The 20,237-nt window shown below is 44.2% G+C and overlaps 2 protein-coding genes across 3 annotated transcripts; one reads left to right on the forward strand and one right to left on the reverse strand.

The window, feature by feature from the left end:
• The first annotated feature begins 673 nt into the window (after positions 1-673).
• Positions 674-15,159, forward strand: COQ5 (coenzyme Q5, methyltransferase). Of its 2 annotated transcripts, XM_008707672.2 has the most exons (7): positions 678-902; positions 4,533-4,682; positions 7,193-7,414; positions 11,348-11,454; positions 13,523-13,611; positions 14,201-14,312; positions 14,391-15,159. In XM_008707672.2, the coding sequence occupies exons 1-7, from the start codon at positions 701-703 to the stop codon at positions 14,490-14,492; spliced, it is 984 nt and encodes a 327-aa protein (XP_008705894.2). In that variant the 5' UTR covers positions 678-700; the 3' UTR covers positions 14,493-15,159. The 2 variants fall into 2 exon arrangements, with proteins under 2 accessions (XP_008705895.2, XP_008705894.2); XM_008707673.2 differs by lacking the exon at positions 4,533-4,682 and having other exon boundaries at positions 674-902.
• A 2,055-nt stretch (positions 15,160-17,214) lies between these two features.
• On the reverse strand, positions 17,215-19,673 carry DYNLL1 (dynein light chain LC8-type 1). The gene is made up of 3 exons (XM_040619846.1): positions 19,512-19,673; positions 19,175-19,312; positions 17,215-17,639 (listed from the first exon to the last, which is right to left on the reverse strand). Exons 2-3 carry the CDS (start codon positions 19,304-19,306, stop codon positions 17,502-17,504), a joined length of 270 nt encoding a protein of 89 aa, XP_040475780.1. The 5' UTR covers positions 19,307-19,312; positions 19,512-19,673; the 3' UTR covers positions 17,215-17,501.
• Positions 19,674-20,237: the final 564 nt, after the last annotated feature.

Consider the following 20,237-nt stretch of genomic DNA (forward strand, 5'->3'; position numbering starts at 1 on the left):
TAATGTAGGGATTCAAAGTCTCTGAGATTTGGGCCCAGGAATCAGCTTTTTTTTTTTTTTTTTTTTTTTTTGGAGAGAAGATAGAAAGGAGGGGCAAAGGAAGAAAGAGAGAGAGAGAATCCCAAGCAGGCTCCACACCCAGCATGGAGCCCTATGGGGGCTTGATCTCAACACCCTGAGATCATGACCTGCGTGAAATGAAAAGTCAGAGGCTTAACCCACTGAGCCATTCCGGCACCCACAGGAATCTGCATTTTAAAAATCAAACCAGGTGATTCTTAGGCACATCAAAGTTTAAGACAATTGACCTTGTTATTATCTGCCTTGTAACCACACCGTACCTTAGTTTCCTACTTCTGCACCAGAAAACAAGAGTTACTGCGTATCTTGCGAGTTAGCATTCATCCTGCTGGTTAACAAGATTTAGAGACATGGCCGCTGAGAGGTGATTGTGGGCTTATCCTAAGGTCCCTTCATTTCTGGTGAATTCTATATGCAAAGTGGGAAGAGAGAGAAGAGGGATTTCCGGTACTCAAAAACTAAGTAGCCTCCGGCCTCCGGATCCCAGAGGTCACACGCGTAGCTCCCTAATAATGGGTTTCAGAACGCGTTCGGCTAATAGTGTCTCCTACCGGCCGCCGTTGGCCCTCTAGTGATGCTACACTACGTACTGTCCGGGCGCTGCCACCTTACTGCCAAGATGGCGACCCACAGGAGCTGCGCTTTATGGAGCTGCTGCGGTCGTAGGTGGTCGCGGGTGATGCGGTGCTGCCGGCTCCCCGGGTTTCGTAGCTCCTGGCCCAGGGGCCCGCTGGGTGCTCGGCACTTGTCCCAAGAGAAGCAGGCAACGGAAACACATTTCGGGTTTGAGACTGTGTCGGACAAGGAGAAGGGGGGCAAAGGTGAAAGGGGCGAGAGGGCGGACGGAGGGATCTATCTGCGATCTGGTTTCTTCAGCTCAGCTAGGAGTTGATTTAACGTCCTGTTGACTCGGATGCTGTAGCCTGTGCAGTCCTGACCTCCAAGGAATCACACACACCACCCCCCCCCCAAGCCTGACCCCGCAGAGCTTAGATGCCTCCTCTTATTAAACACAGTATTGTTATCCCCAAGTTACACACGAGGAAATTGAGATTTCGAGATTAAACAAGAACTGGCCCAATTTAATATAGTAAGCGGCCGAACCAGTATTCCAACCCACTTCAGTGTGACTGCAGAGCTTATGTTCTTCACCTCTTACTAAAGGGTAGGTCCATTTTTTATAGAAAGGAAGGAGAAAAAGCTCTTCGCTATGCCTCAGCTTCCAAATTGTATAAGTAGGAATAATAGTAAGCGTTCCCTTAGAGTTATAATGAGGATTAGATTACTTCATACATTAAAATATTTTGAACAATGCCTGGCACTTCTTAATTGCCCAATAAATGTTAGATATTGTTGAGCACAGTTTCTTTGTGTCCAGCATTGTGCTATAGGCATGGGAAAGGAGAGGACTGTTTTAAAACTCCCAACTCTACCATTTATAATGGGGAAGGTGTTAATGCCCATTTAACAGGTGGGTATGGTGAGGCTCTGAGAGTATCCTTCACTTGGCCTGTGATCACCCAGGAAATAAAGAGAAAGAATTCACAATTGAATATCCCATCCTCTTAAAGACTACTACATTGTCTATGTCTCACCTCAGCCTTGCTAAATACATAGCTCTACTGTAACTCTTTGAATATTGATTTTAAATTAACATTTCACTGGACTGTGAATTCCCAGAAAGCTAGGACAGTGGCTCATTCATGTTTATATCTTCAGTGCCTGATGCACTTTAAAAGCTTGATAACTGCTTGTGTAATAAGACAAGCCAAGTAAAACGATAGTAAATTTTTATTAAGGACTTGAAACCTTTTAGAATACTTTACATTAATTCTTGTAAATACAGCCTTATGAGGTAGAGACTATTAGCCTCACATTATAGATGAAGAAACTGTTGAAACAGAGATAGTAAGTCACTTCCCCAAGATTCTGCTAGTAAGTGGCAGAGCCAGGGCATTTAATCCAGGTGGGTTGTTTCCAAAATGATAATAATGCCTAACCTCTGTATTGTACTTTACAAAATATGAACATTTCACACACACAAGCAAGGAAGAGGTTACCCACTGAGCTAAATATGTATCTCGCAGATGGGGACCCAGCATTGAAGTACAGGCAGTCTTCCCTTTGCACGGTAGTGCAGGACCATAAAGATGACCATGCACGCTGAAATCATGCACAATGATATTAATAATCAATGGGAAAAATTAGAACTGTTCTATGACTTCTAAAAATTTTTGAACATCGGGGGTGCCTGGCTGGCTTAGTGGAACATGTGACTCTTTTTTTTTTTTTTTTTTTTAAGATTTTATTTATTTATTTGACAGAGATAGAGACAGCCAGCGAGAGAGGGAACACAAGCAGGGGGAGTGGGAGAGGAAGAAGCAGGCTCATAGCAGAGGAGCCTGATGTGGGGCTCGATCCCATAACGCCGGGATCACGCCCTGAGCCGAAGGCAGACGCTTAACCGCTGTGCCACCCAGGCGCCCCTGAACGGAACATGTGACTCTTGATCTCAGGGTCGTGAGTTTAAGCCCCACACTGGGCATAGAGTTTACTTTAAAAAATTAAAAAATTATTGAACATCAAAAACTGTTATAAACGTATAGAGATATGGAATAAATAGTAAAGTTAATATTTATTTAGCAAACTATGATTTAAAATTAGGTTTAACTTAATTAGAATTTTTAAAATTTAACTTTGTTTTTTAATTAAATTAAAATTTTAATAAAAAATTAGAAACATTAGGTTGTTTTATTCCTTTGTAAAAAAAAAAAAAATCTACCAAAACTATTTTGAAAAGTGTTTGCTACCTTCTGGTCATATTATTTACAATAGGGAGCAAGCATCTTCTCTATGCCTTGGCAAATTGCTGTACTCCTTTCTAAATTTCAGTCAGCTTTTAACATTTTATCCTTTCACTGTCAATGTCATGAGCTATCTCCAAGAATTCCTCTAGTGTGAGATTTTTTTTTGCTGGCATCATTTCCTCTGGGACATCTTCAACCTTTTCGTCACAACCACATCCTCATTCACGTCCACAAGTTCATCTTCGCATAGCTCTTCCGGCTGCGTATCTAGAGTGTCTCGAGCACCAGTGTTCCCACAGTCAGCTGTTTCACCTATAACCCATGGACATTTCACTTCCAATATTACCACTTCTCATATCTTTGCGGTGCTTTCATTTTCATTGGCCAATTTCCTCTTTCAGTTATCTAGTTTTGTAAAATACCACACGTGTTTACAACTGAGAGATAAGGAGGTAACACAACTATATGCTTTGCTGTCTGCGTGTGAACTGAATGACTGATGTGTAGTGACCTACCAAGTGCCAACGGAAAGAAGTGACATGATTGGTTACTGTTCTTGATGCATGTCTGTTATTTATAGAGTGATTTATGGGCTGAAGAACTACCGGCGAATTTGTACTTCATGCGGTTACTCACGGTTAATACACCATTGCACATGAATGATGTTGTTGGGGGACTGGTGTTATTTAACTAGACCACAGTCACTGAAATTCGTGTATATCGGAACCATGCAAAGCAGAGATTGCTTATACTCGGTGGGTTGAGCTGTAGTGTCTCTGAATACCCTGAAGAAAAAAGAAAAAACAAGGAAAAAACAAAACAAAACAAGTTTGGAGATCCCGGGGTTGACAAAGGCATTCAAGATTGAGTTCAGGAGGAGCTCAAGAGTTGCTGATTCAGCAGAGGACAGGGATGTTTGGGATCTGTGCAGCACATTTCATCTGAGAAACTCAAAGCATCGCCCCTTCATTACCTAATGCAGCCTTATGGCAGGGTGATAGGGAGCTGGCACTGAGTTTTTCATCTTACGGGCAGAGAAACAGGTGTAAAGAAGTTACACGTAGCCTGTGCTTTAAAGTGCCTTAAATAGTAAATTCCTTCTCCCACTAGGCCAGATTCCACATTCTCCCTTGATCCTATCAGATTTATGAGATTTATGAGGGCCCTCTGCACTGTGGCTTGGCCCTGATTCACATCTTGCCATTCATCTGCCCACCAAATTGTACTTGAGGTTTTTCCTCTGTGTCCAGGCAGGGATGAGCTGAGGCCTTCCTATCCATTAGTCATGTATTTCTAATGATTTTGTTGTTTTCTGTTAGAATAACCATTAGAAAAATTCCATACCCCTGCCCCATCCTCTAGGAAGTGGAAACCTACTTAGTAGCAAGTAGGTGCATGGCATTATTATGGGGTAGTGGTCCGAGATAAAGGTAATTAAGCAGAAAAGAGGTTGGTTCCTTACATGAAGTAAGTTAAGCCTTTCTTAAAAGAGTTTAAGGGGCAGATTTGGGCATCAAGCAGTATAGCTTAACTTCACCTGACAAAGGCAACTTCAGGGGAGAAAAGCTTCATCCTCTTTCATTTAGGACTTCCCCAAGTTAATCTTGTTAATAGCACAATTGTGATGTATTTCTCCTATGTCAGTCTATCATGTGTTTGAAAGTGTGGCCAAGAAGTATGATGTGATGAATGATATGATGAGTCTTGGTATCCATCGTATTTGGAAGGATTTGCTGCTCTGGAAGATGCACCCGTTTCCTGGGACCCAGCTGCTCGATGTTGCTGGAGGCACAGGTAATGTCCAGTCGAGTATCCTCGAGTATCACTGATCACCTTTTATAGAAATTAGTGTCTCTTGTTCGAATGAGGTAACTTACCTACCATTAGGCCAAAGATGGTAATTGAAAATCAGCACACTTCTAAGAAAGGTTACTCTTTTCAACGAAATGTCACCCAAAAACATGAAATATCAGCTTTCTGCCTGTCGTTTTTCTAAAATGCACAGGGTTAAAAGTAAAAAGATCACTTTTTTACTCCAGTGACATCTCACCATGTGAATCACTTTTATTCTGTTTAACCTTTCATCCACTTTTCCTCTTTCTTTGGGATGCCCTTTCTCATATTCCATAAGCTTTCTAGACAATCTTTTCTACCTAATCCATTATCATACCAGAAATCAAAAGCTCAGCTGTTTATACGTGGTCCTTTGTTACTTGGTGCACACTAGATATCCGGGGAGAAAAACGTCATGGGTTTCTACGGTGCATCTTGGTGATGTTATCACATGGTTATGTACATGAGAAATTACATTAGAATAATGTGGCATATAATGTAATAATGTGATCACTGATACCAATAGAATAACATAGAATGAGAAATGACAGTCTTCATGAATGAAACGTGTTTATGTGTGGCCTTGTTGGTGTGGTCCTCTCCCCAGTGGAAGCTCAGAAGGTAGTAAGACACCTTGCTCAATGGAGGACAATTTAACAGAATCTCTTAAAGTCTACAATCTTTACAGGCTAGGATCCCACAATTCCAATTCTCCGTATCTGGTCTAAAAACAACAACAAAACACAACAACACCGTTGCACAAAGCTATAGCTACAGAAAGGGCTCCGTCAGAGCTGCCTACATCTGTGCCTTAACCTGTAGCATTACTGCGTGCTGGCAACTGCCCACTGAGAAAATGTAACTAGAAGGTAATCCCATATATTCAAAAAGACATTTTAAAAATATATAGCTACAAATATGCTCACTGCATCATTTTTAGTAATAGTGAAAACTTGGAAATAACCTCAATTCTGCCTCAGTAAAGAAATTGTTTTAAATTAAGATACACCCATTCTATGAAATATCATGTAGCTATTTAAAAGAATGTGGAAAACCTATAAATACTGATGGAGAGTTCTCAAAGACATATTCAGTGGGAAGAGAAAGAAAACAAGTGGTACAACTATGTGTATAATATGATCCCCGTGTATGTTTCTAAGTTGTTTCATATAAAATTTTTAAACATATAGGAAAGGGACTGGAGAATACCTCATTGGTTGGAGAGACTAGAAAAACTTAAGGATATATTTCATGCAACTAGTGTAAGAAAAACAAAGACAAACTACATTATAAGAAAGGAAATGTGATCCTAGAAAGCACTGTCTTGGCCCAATCAGTATTTACCTGGTCACAATAAGATAAACACTTTCCAGTTTTAGACTCCAACCAACAAAGCACAGAAGATGTAATTACAGCTACAGAGCAAACAGTATGTTATCGGTCCGTCTTGACAGTGTAAAAGTGCACACAGTAGAAGGTTGAAAAGAGTCAAGAGGTACCGTCTGTAATTGATGAAACAAATAAAATACTAGTCTGTTATTCTAGTTTACAAAGGAATCTATGAGAGACTATAAAATGCGATCTAAATATATTTCGAAGATAGAGGCAAGCAGAGATGAGGGGTGAGGTATCATTATAAATTTGGTAAGTAAAGAAAGAGCTGGAACCAACAGAAGGCACAACTGAAATGATTGAGAAAGACGATCCCTGGGGAGCTGAACTAGGCATGGGAAGCGGTAGGGCAGGGGATCCTTGCTGGTAACTATACCCTCATGTTGCTTTCGTAACAATTATTAGAGACTAGAAGGGGTGCGCACTAAGCACTTACTGGTTAGGTCTAGAGAGGGTATGGAGAGAGAATGCAACTTTTATGTTCTCTTCTAAATATTTGGGTGAGTCTTTTATAGTGAGAATGTGTCCATGCGTTACTTATGCAATTTTTTAAAAGGTTTTTTAAGAATATTAGAAGTTAACAGGGCGCCTGGCTGGCTCAGTCAATAGAACTGACTCTTCATCTTGAGGTCATGAGTTTGAGCCCCATGTTGGGTAGAAAGATTACTTAAAAATAAAATCTGAAAAAAAAAAAAAGAATATTAGAAGTTTTTAAAAATGCTGTTTTGTTTTTTTTTAAGATTTTGTTTATTTGTCTGCGAGAGAGGAGGAGCAGAAGCAGGGGGGAGCCTCAGGCAGAGGGAGAAGCGGGCTCCCCACTGAGCAAGGAGCCCTACGGGGCGCTCAATCCCAGGACCTAGAGATCATGACCTGAGCCAAAGGCAAATGCTTAACTGACTGAGCCACCCAGGCGTCCCAACTTTATTTTTTAAGTTACTATAGAAATGAAGAGAAACTTCAATTTTTTGGATACTCCTCAAATCCTGTACCTTTGTTGCTCTGTTTGGGTCTTGGAAATGTTGGGTCTTTGCTTGTGTTTACGTTCATGTTTGCGTCTTTCCCCTGTTGGGTTCCCACAGGTGACATTGCATTCCGGTTCCTTAATTATGTCCGGGCACAGCATAAGAGAAAGCAGAAGAAGCAGTTACGGGCCCAGCAAAATGTATCCTGGGAAGAAATTGCCAAAAAGTACCACAATGAAGAGGACCCCTTGGGCGGTTCCCGGGTGGTGGTCTGTGACATCAACAAGGAGATGCTAAAGATTGGAAAGCAGAAAGCCCGTGCTCAAGGACACAAAGCCGGTAAGTCCTATGGAAAGTAGACACAGTGGAAGTGTTTGTGTGTTTATGAAATAAGATGGGATATAGAATATGTTGAGGTACTTTATTTTCAAAAACATACAGGATAGGCAGGAGTCAAAGATAATTTCATGTGCCTGAATCCAGTCTGTGTGCTGTTGTGTACATTATTTCGCCAACCCAGGGAGTTAGTCTGATCAGCCCCATGTGACAGAGCTGATAACCAAACCCCAAAGAGCTGCTTGAGTAAAGTGCCTTTGCTCAAGTAACACAGCTTTTAAATGGCAGATCCCAAATGGGAGCTGAGTCTTGGGATCTTAGCTCTTGGACCCTGAGATGGAAGTTTTGCTTTCAATTCCCAGCAACTCCCTGCTGATCCCATTTGTCTCTTTTGGAGCCATCCCATTCCCCATCAGTACTCTGAGGGTTTGACGGGTAGAAGCTGAGAAGGAGCTCTGCCCTTAAAGCAGGCACTTGCCCTTCAGACACAAGGGAGTACAGGCAGCTGGCAGCCTCCAGCTCTCAGAACCTTTAGGCTCCGCCTCGGCTTCCAAGCTAGGCTTTTTTCCGGCCGTGCTCCAGAGCTCCCTATTGGGCTGGCTTAGGCTTTATCAGATCCGCACTGAGGTCTACAGGCTTTCCCCACTCGATCCTGCTTCCTCTTCCTTTTGTCTAACCCCAGGTGTTCTCCCCTTCCCCCAGCCCCCCCCCCCAAAAANAGCGCCCCTTTTCACTCCTCCCTCATCTGGGCATCTGTTTCTCAGAGGGCCCAACTGATAGAATGAAAGAAACAGCTGGTAAACAGTACTCCTTTCAGCAGCAGATAGGAGAGTGACTGCGCGTCTCTGGGAACCCAGAGCCACCGGAAAATGGACAATTTGTGCTCCAGCTTAAAGAAGCAGGTTTCACATTTTGCCGTTTGTTTTCATCTTCAAAATACTTCCCCCCAACTTTATCAGGTAGCAGTAAGGATGTGGCAGCTGCAGCACGTTTTCCCAGCTTTCCAGAGCCGCCGCGCTGCCCTCTTCCCAGCTGGCCAAGCGCTGCAGGCAGCCACTGAGAGGCAGTGGTCTGGGACAAAGAAAATAAAGTCCCTCGGGTCAACATCAGCGTTCCTGTCCTCCCCCTCCCCCACCAGGAGTGACTATGGTTATTTTAGCTCAATTCCTCCTCCTCCACCCCCCACCCCCAGAACGAGCTGCCTAGACGGACCACAACCCACTTGGCCTCCAAGATGAAGGGCTCTTTTGTTAACCGTCAGTGCTGATCAGAAAGCAGACAGTCCCTAGTGTTTTTAGACAAAGGCACTATGTTTCCTCACTCCTACTGAAAAACGTGTTTCCCTTCCCTCTGGTGCTCAGCCATAAAGAATGGAGAACAAAGATAGAAATGATAGGCAATGTTCCTTTTCTGGAATCATCCCTTCCACAGCATAGCGTGCCCTTCAGCCTCTCCTCACCGCCAAGACAAATCCACCGGCGTACGAATTATTAAGTGCTGCATAGGCGCTTGTCTTTCCTTATCCTTCCTCCTTGCTTTATCAACGTCCAAAAATGATGTCTTTGTAAAAAATATCCTGCGAAAAGAGCTGAAAAGGAAGATCCTAGAAATTATTTTGTACTAGTAAGTTAACGAGAAAGGCATATTTGTGTGGAGCCCTGTTGTGTGTTTTATTTACATCTTATGTGGACACTTCCTCCCCAGATGGAAGCTCCGAGGGCAGGAGCTTTAAAAAAATCATTTGAGGGGCGCCTGGGCTCAGTCGGTTAAGCGTCTGCCTTCCGCTCAGGTCATGATCCTGGGGTCCTGGGACCCAGCCCTGCCTGGGCTTCCTGCAGTGGGGAGCCTGCTTCTCCCTCTCCGTCTGCCAGTCCCCCTGCTTGTGCTCTCTCACGTGCACTCTCTCTCTCAAATAAATACGTAAATAAATAAATCTTTAAAAAAATTATTTGGTAGGTTATAAAAGTGATATATTTGAGAGGACTTTTGGATTTTGCAAAAGTATTAAGAAGAAAGTAAATGTTACCTATAGTTCCAACATTGAGATGCTCCCAGTATTTTAATGTATTTCCTTCCTAGCTTTCCTAATCATTTCCTTTTTATAAAATTGAAGACTTTCTGTATATACAATTTAGTATCCTGCCCTAACTCAGCATTGTATCATGAGATCTTTCCACGTCATTAAAAATTCCTTAAAATCATTATTTATGATACTCTCCTGTATGGCTGTGAATCACGAAGATTCACATCACCAGTTTACATAACCAGCAACCAATTGACCTTTCACTTTTTTCTAAAGCTTCTGCATGGAGCACAGCATTGTGACATCCTTATCTGTAAATTTTTGCATGCATTTGTTAATTTTTACCTCCTGTATAACCTCAGACAAGTGTTTAAACTCTCCAGCTCTCAATTACCTTATCTATAAAATGGGAGAATAAAAACCACCTTGTAGTAGGAGGGAATATACCATAGCTATTGAAAACACAGGCTCTGGGATAAAACCACCCGAGTTCCAATCCATCTGGGTGACCTTGGGCAACCTGCTTTCACCTTCCTAATACTCAACTTGGCTCACCTAAAACAGGAGGATGATAGTAAGAGCTATCCCATGGAGTTAGAATGAGAATGTGATAAGATAACACACGTAAAGTGATAATACAGACCCTGCCATCAAGGGCTCGGAGCAGTTGCTATGGTGATGATGATGTCATCAATGTCATCTTCCTAAAAATCAAATAGCTGGTTCAAAGGATATGGTGGTTGTTTTTTTTAAAGATTCATTTATTTAAGAGAGAGACAGAGTGTGTGCACGCGAGCTGGGGGGAGGGGCAAAGGGAAAGGGAAAAGGGAAGCAGACACCCTGCTGAGAATGGAGCCCCACACAGGGCTGGATCTCCAGATCACGACCTGATCACGAGCCGAAACTAAGAGTCCAACGCTTAACCGATTGCTGAGCCACCCGGGCACCCCAGGGTATGGTTATTTTTAAGCATTTTGCTAAATACTGCTACTTTGCTTTCCAGGAAGGTTTTCATTTACTTTCCTCTGTAGAACCTTCCTTCTATATTGTATTTTATGTCTAATTTGCTGCAAGTTGAATAATGTTAAAGCTGAATCAGAATCCTTTAGTGGACAGAGCTACCCTGTTATGGGGTTCCCTTGGGTGTTTTCTGAATTTGTGACCAGACTTGGGGTCTAGACACTTTGATTCTCCATTAGAACCGATATAACTAGGCTAAATTCCATACTTAGAATACTTCCAATGACCCTTTGAAGTTGGTACTGTTATTAACTCCATCTTACAGATGAAGAAACCAAGGCAAAGTAGTTTATTCAAGATTATACAGCTAATAAATGCCGAAGTTGGAATTAAAATCCTGGCAGTCTAAACCCCAGACCCGGGATCTTAACTATGGTACTTCGCACAAAACACTTAGTTGGGTAAACACTTAAACACTTAATTGGGTAAAAATTGCTTGAAGGTGGGCATAACTGAGTATTCATCAAGTTCTTCTCTGAGACCCATGGGGAAAGAACTTCCTGCTAAACTTGAAGAAATTCAGATTCTGAGGCCAAGACACCTTGAAGACAGCGGCCAAGAACCCAGCGATGAAGGCAGGTGTGTGATGGTTTCTGATACCACATGTATGGTATTTGCCCAGCACCAAACTGTTCTCCAGTTCTCCCATACCAACTAGGTGTCCAACAATTCAATTCAGTTCTGACACTGACTCCCAGAGTTAGTCTCAGATTCCACAGACTGCCCCCACCTCAGAAGTCAGCCATCAGTGGGGTGTGCAGGCTGCCCCCACTTCTGCCTGGCTGACTACGAATCAGGGGATTCCCACAATGCCCTCCTCAGGTTTGACAGTTCGCTGGGTGCAGAAGAGACAGCAAACCAGAAAGAGACCAGGAATGACTTTTCTCTTTCAGGACTTGCTTGGGTATTGGGAGATGCTGAAGAGCTGCCCTTTGATGATGACAAGTTTGACGTTTACTCTATTGCCTTTGGGATCCGAAATGTCACACACATTGATCAGGTATGTGCGGCTGCGTCCTTAGCTTGGTGATTCCCATGCAATTACATCTCCTAGATCGGCCCCACAGGAAATGAGGAAAGCGGGAGAGAGTCTTCTCTCCACCCAGCTCCTGAATGACTGTTGGCAGGCTTGGGGGCCTCGATCCTTGAAGTTGCCAGTTTTCCTAGTCACGAAATTGAACAAGACCAAAACCACAAAGCAGATCCCCACTGAGGCCTTCGTTGTTTGGTTGGTATTCACATCTTTGAGCTGTCAGTCATGCTCTGGCATTCCATCTGTTCCCGCTCACTTGTGAAGTTGTCTGACCCTGTGAGTTTGCAGATCAGAGGCATTTCCAAGGCCAACACAGAAGGCACTCGAACACTTACTTTGGCAGAAGGTACCTAGAGTCATGGGTTCCTCTACAGGGAGAAGGGAAAATTTAGCTCTTAATCTGATGCAGCTTTTTTTTTTTTTTTTTTAAGATTTATCTTTAAGGAATCTCTGCACCCAACGTGGGGCTCCAACTCACAACCCCGAGATCAAGAGTCTCTACCGACTCATCCAGCAAGGCACCTCCTGATGCAGCTCTTCTGTATTTCTACTGCAGTATTCTGTCCCGAAGCATTGGAAGACAATGTGCAAGGCACCACATTGTTTTTGTAATGGGGGGTCCAGTTACCTGGTTCCTCTGCTTCCTGGGACATCTTTATGGTGCACTTCAGCTTGGTTTTTATGACCTGCCCCTTGTATATAGCCAGTTTATTACTTCTTTTCATTAAAAAAATTTTTTTTCAATAGGTTCAGGGTACAAAAGGGCATGTCAGTCAAAGTATGCTTCTCCTGTGTCCCAACCGTTCAGTGCCTCCTCTCCCTCCCTCTAATCACCAATTTCTTGTGTGCCTTTGCAAAGATGTTTTGTGAATATTAAACTTTTTCTTTTTTTATACAAATATTAGCATATGAAACATTTTGCCCATTGGTTTTTTCCCCTTGAAATATATATTGGGAGATTTTTCCATGTCGGTACATAAAGAGCCCTGGCTCTTCCTTTTTTTAAATAGCTGCATAGATTCCATTTATGTAGACATTCCATAATTTAATCAGTCTCTCATTAATAGTTAAGATGCTTCTAATCTCGTGCTGTTCAAACAGTGCTGCAGGGAATAACCTATATGCATGTCATCTCTACAATAGATGCCTTTTTCTTTTTTCTTTCTTTTTTTTTTTTTTTGGAGTGTGGGGAGGGGCAGAGGGAAAGGGAGAATGCTTTTTTTTTTTTTTTTTTTTTTGAGAGAGAGGAGGGGGAGGAGGAAAAAGGGAGAGGGAGAAGCAGACTCCCCGATGAGCAGGGAGCCCAACTCGGGGCTGGATCCCAGGACCCTGGGGTCATGACCGGAACCAAAGGCAGACGCTTAAGCGACTGAGCCACCCCGGTGCCCCAGAGAAGGAGAATCTTAAGCAGATTCCACATGGAGACCAATTCAGCATGGAGACCAATCTCACGACCCTGAGATCTTTACCGGAGCCAAAATCAAGAGTCAGATGCTTAACGGACTGAGAGCCAGCCAGGTGCCCCGATAATAGATGGCATTTCTGTAAGATAGGTTCCTTGAAGTAAAATTTCTACATCAAACAGGATATCCATTGTGATTTAAATAAGTAATTGTAGGAGCACCTGGCTGGCTGTTGATAAAGGGTGCAATTCTTGATCTCAGGGTTTTAAGTTCAAACCCCATGTTGGGCAAAGAGTTTACTTTAAAAAAAAAAAAGAAAAAAAAATCCTGAAATAAGCTTTTAATAAATAAATAATAAATAAGTAATTGTGAAAGTGGCCGCCATGTGGCTGTACCAATATGAGTACTCCAAGTAACCTCTTCATGGGCAGCAGAACGCCTATAAAACTTAAGATATCGTAGGGTTATCGCTGCTGCTACAGCTTTCCAACTGAGAATGCTTGTGCATCTCATGGATCTATGGGAAATGCTAATTTTTATAATGCCTATCAAAGTTAAAGCTGTTTTGGCCTCATGGAATTGAGTGAGTTCTGCTGAGGACTGTGTTCTCTTGTTCCTTGTCTTGTGTTCAGGCACTCCAGGAAGCCCATCGAGTCCTGAAACCCGGAGGACGGTTTCTCTGTCTGGAGTTTAGTCAAGTGAACAATCCCCTCATATCCAGGTTCGCACTGTTAACAGGGCTTTATTCTTATTGTCTAGGCAAGGCTTTCCCGTCCCAAAATGGACAGAAAATAGCCCGTAAGCAGTAAGCATGAACCTCATAGTCCAGAGTCTCTAAGGGACAGGTGCCACCTCAGAAGTCAGCCAGTTCTGAATGACCACACCTAAGCCAGAAGAGTTTCAAACCAGCAACCAGAGGCTCAAGTTGGCCCACAGATGTATTTTGTTTGATTGATCGGATTTTAAGAAATTGACTTAGATGTTCGTATTTAAAAATCAGGAAGTTTCACGTAAAAATCTGCGTTTCCAGCTTCACTTGAGGAACCATATAGGGCAACGCTGAGCACTCACTCCCACATGGCAGTAGTCAGAGCTGCGAAGTACCTGCCCCTTCCCCTTAGTAGCACTTATGTGCTGCTTCCTAACTGCACCTGTCACCACATCCTCACTAGTCCCTACTGGTCTTGCACCTGGCCCACATTGCTTTCAGGTACTTGACTTCTATAGGCATTTGAATTGATAACTGCAGGCTTAAACCTTCTTGCTTCTTATCAGGGGGGCATGTTCTAATCTTTTGCCTTTGTGTTTAGGCTTTATGATCTATACAGCTTCCAGGTCATTCCTGTCCTGGGAGAGGTCATCGCTGGAGATTGGAAGTCCTACCAATATCTTGTAGAAAGTATCCGACAGTTCCCGTCTCAGGTACAAAACTTTGGTATTTTTCTACAAAGGCCCTAGAGTTTAAATCCAGGTGATCCTTGCTGTATCTTTGTGTTTTAGGAGGAGTTCAAAGAGATGATAGAAGATGCAGGTTTTGAGAAGGTGACTTATGAAAGTCTCACATCAGGCATTGTGGCTATTCATTCTGGATTCAAACTGTAGCTCCTTTACCACTCTGGAGTGTGAACCGGTCACACCCTGTTGAAAGCCTGGGACTGAAGGATAATCTGGCTAGCAAGCCCGACAGCAGAACATCCCCTCGAAGGATGTGTGCCTTGGACTCATGTTCTGACGTGATGAGTCTCCAAGTGGAAGAAACAGATTCTGCTGCAGCTTTCACTAGGAGCTGCTTCAGGGCTTCTCCCAGAGGTATTTGCTCGTATTTTTTGCTCAACTCCTGCTCAGTTTTCTTGGCTGTGCAGTGTGTGGTTAAGGTAAAACCAGCACTGCTTCTCATTTTTGAAGTGCATTTGTAGCTTCTTTGCTGGTGCTGCCTTCCAGAGGGATAATGATGCACTTGAACCCAATGATGATTTGAACGAGAAAATGTCCTAGCTGTACCTGAGTCAACCTTTCAGCCTAGGACTGAGTCGGGCCAAAAACCAAGGCCCAAGTCAGAGGGCTAACAATCACAACTAGAATTAGGAACCGAACCACTAAATGAGTTTACAATTTGTGTGGTATTTATTTCTTCTTAGGGGAGGGGGGGGGTGAGGGAAATACATTTTTGTTGTCACTCAGTCCTCTTGTACCAAAAACTACTATTGGATCCTCAGTGCCTGTCATGAAGAAAACAAAGCCTTGATGAAAGAATAAATGTTCCAGGAAACTCCTGCTTTTGTGTTTTATATGGAAAGCTGCTTTATCAGAAGGGTTTTATAGCCACCCCCCAAAAAAGTTTGAAAACAGTTTAGCCTAACCCCCTTTGGTACTACGGGGCAGAGCTGGGCAGAACTCTTGTCTCCTTAATACAGTCCACTCTTTGATGTTAAAATGGGGCCAAAAATATTGTGAATGTGGATTAAGCTTATAGTTTTTAAGGGGCTTTGCTAAGACGTTGCAGAAGGCAACCTGTGACTTGGCTGGCCATTTGTTAATTGTGGATAACTTAGTTCAAGGCTATTTGAAAAGCCTTTAAATATGCTGCCTCTCGGCCCAGCACAGCAGGGGTCATTTATGTATCTTTTCTCAGATCTTGCTTGCCCTGTCATTGAAAAGCTTTAAGACGCAGCTATCTATATACGACCACCTCAAAGAACAGCAAAGAGCATTTGACAAAGTGCTAAACCTTAAAAAAACTTTTAGCTTACATTTTTTCAGCCAGCTAGAGCCTGCTGGCCTTTGAAATTAGAATTAATAAGGAGCAGACACTGGAAGGAATTTCATAAACCATCAACCCAATCCTATCTCTTTGGGCAAGTGGTTTTTTCATATCTGAATCAAAAAATAAAACAGTTAAAAGCTGCCACTTCCAGGCAGCAGATATGGGCCTGATCAAATTAAAACCCCCAATGTCCAGCCATTTGTGGACTTAACTCTAGGGTCTATTGCCGGAAGACTATTTGGAAGTAGGGCTAACTGAACAAGAATGATACAGCTTCAAACAGAAACATAGCCAGGCCACTACAGAGGGAAAGGAGCTAGAAAAAAGATGGATTATGGGAACATCTTCAGTATGTTTATATAAATACAAACCTAAATCACCTCAGTTACACTCCTGTTCCACAGAACCTCATCCTTCTTTCCTGCAAAAAGCAGGGGAAATTTTTTTCTCCCATTTTAACTGCCACAACAAACAGGAAGACAATTTTTTGCCCTTCTACCGTGAAACTTTCCCAGTCCTAACCTGGCTCAACTTAAGATTCCTAAAACCCCAAGTTCTAGTAGTAAGAATCTCCCAAAGATGTTACAACCTAATGCTGTGAAGCTGGGGTCATTTGAACTCTCTCCTCCCCTTCTGCGTAGCAGTAGCTTGGCTGTTCAGAAATCGTAATTGCATCTCACAGATCCAAAGTTTAAAACAAAAACCATTATCTCGTGTAAACACTGAAAACGCAGGGAAACTAGAAAGCCAGGACCTTCCTGCAACTTCCCAATAAGAGTGTGGGTTGTTTCAGCCTCTGGCCTATTTTCCTTTATGCCTACAAAAGCCAAGTCTGCTATATTTGGTTTTCTTCATAGAAGACTTAAGTCTTAAAATTGATAGCAGGAAACCTTTAATGAGGGTTACTTATCCACAGCTTTAATTGGGTCTTTTAATGAAAGCTTCAATTCACATTTAATTGTTAATGGGGTTTCTAAGCACAGCTAGTTAAAGCACAGCACAGCAGGCTTACACGTTTAAATTCCTGCAAAGACTTTATTGGAATCACATGGAGGGCTGCTGCTCAAAAACTTTCATTTTCCCTTTTAAGACCACTTTTAATCTTTGAGTGTCCATTTGGGACAAGGCAGGAAAAGGGGGTGGGGGCAGACAGCCTACAGCCCAGCAAATTTCTCATTAGCTCGACTTTGTTTTTGGCTTATTTTACAGCTAAAGAAAACTTCGATAAAGTTCTACACATTCATCAACTCCACCTGAGGCCCTAAGTCCAGAACAGCATCTTTTAACAAAATAAGCATGAAGGATAGTATTTATCAGATTAGCAGTAAGATTTAACCCAAAAGTCTCTCTGCCATGCATCTAACATGCACTTCTGAGCAGTGTTCTTCCATGCACGACAGCTGCAGGATGGGGGAGATTAAAGGCTCAAGAGCACTATGAAGAGGCTAGTCTATTATATCCCACAGAAACTCACTTCAAGAACTGACCCCCACTAACCTACTCAAGATCAAGTGAGAGGCCATTTTCAACCCTAGATTTGAACAAATCGTAACTAACACACACTTCTCCAACAGATTTATTTTGAAAGGAATGGATTTTGAGGAGAAAAAACATGGGGAAGAGGTATGGAATAGAAAATAAATACAAATGTAAGCTGTTTTGCTAATTGTTTTATAACCACAACAAACTTGTACAGAGAATGCCCTGTACAAAACAACACAATAAAGGTTCAAAGATCAAGGTGTTCCCCTAGGCAAGGCTGAAGATTTCAGTCTCTGGTATTTGGAATTTAGGCTGCAGTCCTTGGTTTTGGATGGATCACTGGGTGTGTGACACAGTCCATGCTTTTAACCAGATTTGAAAAGAAGAATGGCCACTTGGCCCAGGTAGAAGTAGATGAAGTGTTTGGTTTCATGTGTCACGTAACTACCGAAGTTCCTCCCCACGATGCAGTGCCAGGTGGGGTTGTACTTCTTGTCAAACTCCTGGTTGGGGGGGAGAAGGAGAAAGAAAAGAACACTAGAATTTCAGTGCTAAACCAGAGGTCAGAGTTTGCCTCCTAGATAAGCAGAGCCTGTAGGGGCAGAAAGAAGGAACGTTAGCATCTGCAAATTCTTAGCGTGAAAGAATGTTCCCCAGCTCCAAGTCGCCTACATAGTGCATTAATGCATACATACTTGCAGTCTGAGCTAAGCTGAGAATGGGGGTTGGGGAGGTAAAAGGCAGAATGGGCAGCCTCAAAGACAGGGCACTTTGTTATCATGGTAATTTCACCTTCATAGCGCCTATGTCGTTAATTGACAGCAGGTGAAAACAGTTCTAATTTATCATGTGTAAACAGAACAAAGGAAATTATCCTCCTGTAGGTCATGGCACCACAAAATCCAAAATGGTAAATATTTAGCCCCAAATACCCCACTCCTTAACTGCACTCCAGTATCACTGAAAACAAAAGATGTCTGAAGGGCAAAACCTCAATTAGCATCTAAACCACGGTGGATCAAAATGTAAAGGGCACAAGATAACTCTGCAATCCACTGTTTCTACAGAAAGAATGCTAGAAGCACAATCTGATCGTCACCTGGTCAATAGCCCTCTCCTCCACATCTATCCCCACGGTGCTAATCTAGCACCTAGCGCACAAAGAGAGCGAACTGCAGGAACAACTTTCCCTATTTTCCTCAGCCAAAGAGGCTGTGAGAACTAGATCTCCTGTGGTAATTTCTTCACTAGGTGACTGTAGGGCAGGCGCCAAAGCTAATCTTTCTCCATATAATTCTTAAAAGTGTCTGTGAGAAGTTACACAAAATTCGGCTCTCATACTGTAGGCAGCAGGAACATTGTACAGCTACTGGAATAACATTCTTACAAGCTAGAGGAGCTCACTGCTGCGTTTGTCAAAAAAGGTATTTCTGTTCCATCTGAAGTCTTTCATCTCCCCGTTCTCAACTGGGAACCCTCCCACGGCTTAGGCTGCCAGCTTCCTTCCCTTCCAGAAAACACAGCTCGGAGAAATTGGCAGTCCTGCCAGCTTTCTACAGACTGCCATTTACCAAGCCCTCACCCCAGCCCCCTAACCACCACTACCACCCACTTTCCCTCAACTGCCGACTAACTCCGCACGGGAAGGCTGGCAAGATCTCCCTCCAGCCCGGCTGGGAACACCCACGCAGCCCCCCGCCCCCCCCGAACACCCAGATGGATCCTCCGCGCAGGAATCATGCAGAAGAGGGGGAACCGCTGCTCCCTGATCCTAGAAACCGTTGCTAGGTGGCGCTTTCCCCCTGCGGAGCTGGGTAATAAAAAACTTCGGGCGCGGAGGGTCTGGTCTTCTCATCAGGAGCGCAAAATTCATCTGCGTCCTTTCTGGAAACCTCTACACCCAAGCTGCCCTGCGTGCCTCCAAGGATGTCTGCCAAGCGCTCTGGGGGCGCAGGATCGGGGAGAAGGACTAAGTTGTGACTCGCCCCAGCTGCGCGCAAACGGCCCGCGCCCCCCTGCCCGCCCGCCCCGTCCTCACCTTTTTAATATGGGCCGCAATGTCCTTCTCTATGTTATATTTCTCCAACGCCTGAGTCGCACACTCCACCGAATCCTGTTGCATCTCCTCCGACATATCGGCGTTTTTGATCACGGCCTTTCGGTCGCACATGGTTACCTGGGGGGCGAGGCCCGGGCAAGTGGTGAGGAGTTGGGATGTAGGCTGCGCCTGCAAGGTGCCAGCTCCCCCAGCCCACTCCTCCCGCCCCCCACCCCACTTCTCAGAAAGCGCGGGCCGCGCGGACCGAACAGCGGGAGAAGTCCGGCGGGAGATGTAACCAGGCAGCGAAGCCCCCCGCAGCCCCCGAGTCTCTCACCGAGGAGCAGGGGGCGACCAACTGCAACGGTCTCCTGGGGGAGGGGCTGGCGACACTCAGACCCGGCGGGAGCTACCGTCGCTACCGAAGCCGTGGCGCATCTAAGGAGCCCCACGCCAGCCGCCGCCGCCTAGTGCCTAGGCCCCGCCCTGCTCCCGCCGGCCCCGCCCCCCGCGGAACGTCCCCATTGGCTTGACGCAGCCCCCAGGACTCTCCCATTGGTCCATGGACTCAATGGTTCCCTCAGGATCTTTCTCCTGCATTTTGTTGCAGACCACAATGCATCTCTCGCGGCGTCTGTTGCCCCGGCAATGGGCCGCACGCGGTGAGGCCCTCACACCCCCAAGGTGGAGCTGGGGCGGGGTCTCGAGGACCACCCAGAGACTAGAGGGGTGCGAGGGGACCTTGTGCCCAGGCCTAGAGAAGTGCTACCAGATTTTCGAAGGTTGTCCCAGGGCGTGTTCTCGAATATCTTGGGAAGTTGGGTGTCCTACCTACCCCCCCTCCACCTCTACCCCAGGTCCACAGGATTTAAGGATTCTGACTGAGGTAGCCAGTCAGTTCACTTAAAGGGTATCTCTGAATCAGGGCCGGCTTTATGGGGGAGTAAGCAGGGCAGTCGCAGAAGAGGGGCCCCAGGGCTTGGTTTAATGCTCTACACTCTCATTCTTGAAATTCTTTTTTTTTTTTTTTTAACGAGGGACCCCACATTTTCATTTTGCATTG

Source organism: Ursus maritimus, unplaced genomic scaffold (assembly GCF_017311325.1).
Source record: "Ursus maritimus isolate PB19 unplaced genomic scaffold, ASM1731132v1 scaffold_33, whole genome shotgun sequence".
In the NCBI taxonomy this organism is placed as follows: Eukaryota; Metazoa; Chordata; class Mammalia; order Carnivora; family Ursidae; genus Ursus; species Ursus maritimus.

Coding starts and splice junctions, on each gene's coding strand:
- COQ5 (XM_008707672.2), top strand. CDS start 701: ATGGCGACCCACAGGAGCTGCGCTTTATGGAGCTGCTGCGGTCGTAGG. Junction 903..4,532: donor CAAGGAGAAGGGGGGCAAAG/GTGAAAGGGGCG, acceptor CTCCTATGTCAG/TCTATCATGTGTTTGAAAGT. Junction 14,313..14,390: donor TCCGACAGTTCCCGTCTCAG/GTACAAAACTTT, acceptor TTTGTGTTTTAG/GAGGAGTTCAAAGAGATGAT.
- DYNLL1 (XM_040619846.1), bottom strand. CDS start 19,306: ATGTGCGACCGAAAGGCCGTGATCAAAAACGCCGATATGTCGGAGGAG. Junction 17,640..19,174: donor TTGCGGCCCATATTAAAAAG/GTGAGGACGGGG, acceptor CCCCCCAACCAG/GAGTTTGACAAGAAGTACAA.